The sequence below is a fragment of the Cyphomyrmex costatus genome, unplaced genomic scaffold (genome assembly GCF_001594065.2).
Source record: "Cyphomyrmex costatus isolate MS0001 unplaced genomic scaffold, Ccosl1.0 scaffold1564, whole genome shotgun sequence".
NCBI lineage: Eukaryota > Metazoa > Arthropoda > Insecta > Hymenoptera > Formicidae > Cyphomyrmex > Cyphomyrmex costatus.
In genome coordinates this window covers 1-3423 of record NW_017275570.1, presented here as the reverse complement: position 1 = coordinate 3423, position 3423 = coordinate 1, and the positions used below count along the sequence as shown (strand labels likewise).

The window sequence follows — 3423 nt, the reverse complement described above, 5'->3', positions numbered from 1 at the left end:
ATTGCGGCCGCTAATAAAACGAGGAAACCTGGTCGACGACCTTAATGCAAATGTAATTATAATGCAGAAAAATGCGTATTGATAATATGAATCACATTGATCCTATTCTTGTCTACATGAAATCCAAGATCGCTCCGGATCTATATATGTGCCTACTATCGATTTAATATTATATTAACTTATAATTATGATAGAAATTAAAAATCATTTGCGAGTACTTTATCCCACTGCCATGATAATGGATTTACATTTTCGAAGTACGACGCGTACGAATCCCGCACTTTAACTGCTTCAATATTTCGAGTTATGTTTCTTCTATTGATATCTACTAATCCTCTAGAAATTATCTCACGATTTGTAGAATTAAGAGTTTGATAGCGTTTTTCTCGCAATGGCAAATGTTCTTCCGAAGTAATAATAAAATTATGCAAAGCTACCGCAGCTTGGACAATTTTTTGGACAGTTGACGTACATGCAATAATCGGCCTACGAAAAATTCTCCAACGTGCAGCTAATATTCCAAACGCACTTTCAACGACTCTTCTCGCGCGACTAAGTCTATAATTAAAAATTTTCTTTGTTATATTCAAATTTCCACTTCGAGGGTACGGCCTCATCATGAAAGTCGTGAGTGGAAACGCTTCGTCTGCAACAAAGACGAAGGGAAATTCTTTGGTACTGTTATCGAGCTGTACAGCTGGTGGTATTTTTAATTTATTGTTTTCTAATAGATTCATCAACCCGCTGTTGGTGAGAACTCCTGAATCACCTTGCCTTCCCGGAGCTCCGATGTCTACAATTATGAAACGATACTTAGCGTCACTAACGGCTAGCAAGTTGATGCTATGATTTCCTTTGTAATTGTAGAAGCACGAGCCACTATTAGCTGGCGCCTGAAATTATAAACAATAGAAGCAAAAATAATTATTTTACATATTTATCAATGATACGGTCCACCACAATTACACTTTGTGGTGTAATTACACTTTGTTCCCAAAATTGTAAGAAAATGTTCCTTTCGCTATAGAAATCTATCTTTTAATGAGCGGTAGTAATTAATGAGTTAATTTTGCGGTTTTAATTAATGAATGGTAGTATACATATACGTATAATTAAAGGAAGACATATATCATTTTCTTACCTGTATTATAATGTGTTTGCCGTCTATTGCTCCAATGCAATGTGGAAAGTTCCAGTACTTGTTGAAATCTTCACTGATTGTCTGCCAATTAGTTGCATTAGGTTGCAAAAAAACTTCTTCTTTTAAGGTGGTCCATATTACTTTACATGTCTCTGCTATTATTTTGGAAACTGTATTATGACCGATTCTAAATGCATATGAAATTGATGACATACTGTCTCCAGATGCTAAATAGCGTAAAGTAATTTCCAATCGAGTACGAGGAGGTATTGGTTCCCTGATACATTCTTGTTTTGTAATATGTGGTCCAACCAATGCTAACAGTCTTTGAATTGTTTCAGATGACATTCTAAAGTAATTGAAATACTTGTCTGCATCATTCAATTGCATCTCTCGTACCAAGTTGTTACTTGCTCCTTGCAATCGTCTTCTTTCTGGTCGAAATATCGGTCGCATCCAGCATTTGCGCTTCCGTTTTTTATCATTTTCCAGTCTCTTCAATTTTAAATAAATTGTAAACATTCGAATCACTTTATTGTATATTACTTTTCTTTGATTAAATGAAAAAGCCACTGAATTTTTCAAAATTTGCATTATCACTAATAACATATACGAATGATTCATTATGATATTCTATTTTCAAAATTGTTAAGCAAATTAATCAAACACTATTTATAAATTAAAGAGATTATGGCACGTTCTTTGTATACGTTGGAGACTCGGAGTATTATTGCGTTGCGTGCTTACATACTCCTTATGTCCCATGGAGCCGCAAAATGCGGACGTTAAATGGTAATATTTTTTATTTAACAAGTTATATTGATTATTTTAAATTTATTTCATAAGAAAACTGCAGAATATGTCTTGATTATAACAAAAACTTTACTTAAACCGTCAAATTTAGTCAAATAGATAAAATTAGAAAAAGCATTACTAGTAAAAACTGGTAACTTTTACGGAATTACGGCTCCATGGGACATGAGACTGAAAGCGATCGGACCAACGGTTACTGAGATACACTCACTAAAAGAATTGTTGATCTTCTGCAATATGTTGCTATATATTGCAAACCGTTGGTCCAGTAGCTTTTGCTTCTAATAATTTTCGATAGAGCTCATCGAGAACTATAAGAAGCGCCACTCAGAACTATTTGGACTTTCAAAAAATTATCCGATGTGTTACTTGAAAAGAGTAATTAGATCATTAATTTTTTGAGAGTACTGAGCAGTTGTGGTCGGAGTCCTGGATAATTCTCGACTAGTTCTGTCGAAAACTATTAGGTGCAAAAGCGATTAGACCAACTGTTTGCAAGATATAGCGCCATTTGTCAGAGGATCAACAATTCTTAGAGTGTAGGTATCTCCGAAATCTTTGGTCCAATCACTTTGGACCTGATACTTTTCGACGGAAATCCACGACAATTATAGGAAACTCTACTCAGAGCTACTGGATCTCTCAATAAATTTTCGGTTTGTTTCATTGAAGATGTTTTTAGGTTAATAATTTTTTGAGAGTACTGAGTAATTCTTGTCGGAGTTCTGCATAGTTCTCGAGGAGTCCCGTCGAAATGTATGACGGCTCAAAGCGATCGGACCAACGGTTTCTGAGATACACTACTCTAAGTATTGTTGTTCTTTTGACAAATGTTGCTATATCTTGTAAACCGTTGGTCTAATCGCTTTTGCACGTAATAGTTTTCGACAGAATTCGTCGATAACTATCCAGAAGTCCGACCACAACTGCCCAGTACTCTCAAAAAATTTTTGATCAAATATTTTTTCCAAGTCACACATCGGATAATTCTTTGACAATCCCAGTAGTTCTGAGTAGCGATTCTTATAGTTCTCGATGAGCTCTATCGAAAATTATTAAATGCAAAAGCGACTGGACCAACGGTTTGCAATATATAGCAACATATTGCAGATCAACAATTTTTATAGTGAGTGTATCTCAATAACCGTTGGTACGATCGCTTTCAGTCATCATACATTTCAACGGTACTCATGGAGAACTATGCAGAAAACCGAAAAAAATTACTCAGTAATCTCAAAAAGTTATTGACCTAAATATATTTTCATGAATAACACAGGAAAAATTTCCGAGAGATCCAGCCACTGATATGTATATATGGATAGCGAACGCCCTATACCAGCAATGCTAAATTTTTGTGCGGAATAGAAGGACCGCCATGTTGACTCAGGTGTGTCATTTGAGAAGTGGGGGGGAGTGGGGAATGAAGGATAGCGGTTCCGCGGGAGCTTTGAAATCAGTATAAACATAAC

At 35.5% G+C, this 3423-nt stretch overlaps 1 protein-coding gene across 1 annotated transcript; it reads right to left on the bottom strand.

Moving 5' to 3' along the window:
• Nucleotides 1-197: 197 nt before the first annotated feature.
• On the bottom strand, nt 198-1906 carry LOC108783597 (putative nuclease HARBI1). Its single transcript, XM_018552198.1, has 4 exons — nt 1889-1906; nt 1142-1636; nt 610-893; nt 198-336 (listed from the first exon to the last, which is right to left on the bottom strand). Exons 1-4 carry the CDS (start codon nt 1904-1906, stop codon nt 198-200), a joined length of 936 nt encoding a protein of 311 aa, XP_018407700.1.
• Between the last annotated feature and the right edge of the window lie 1517 nt (nt 1907-3423).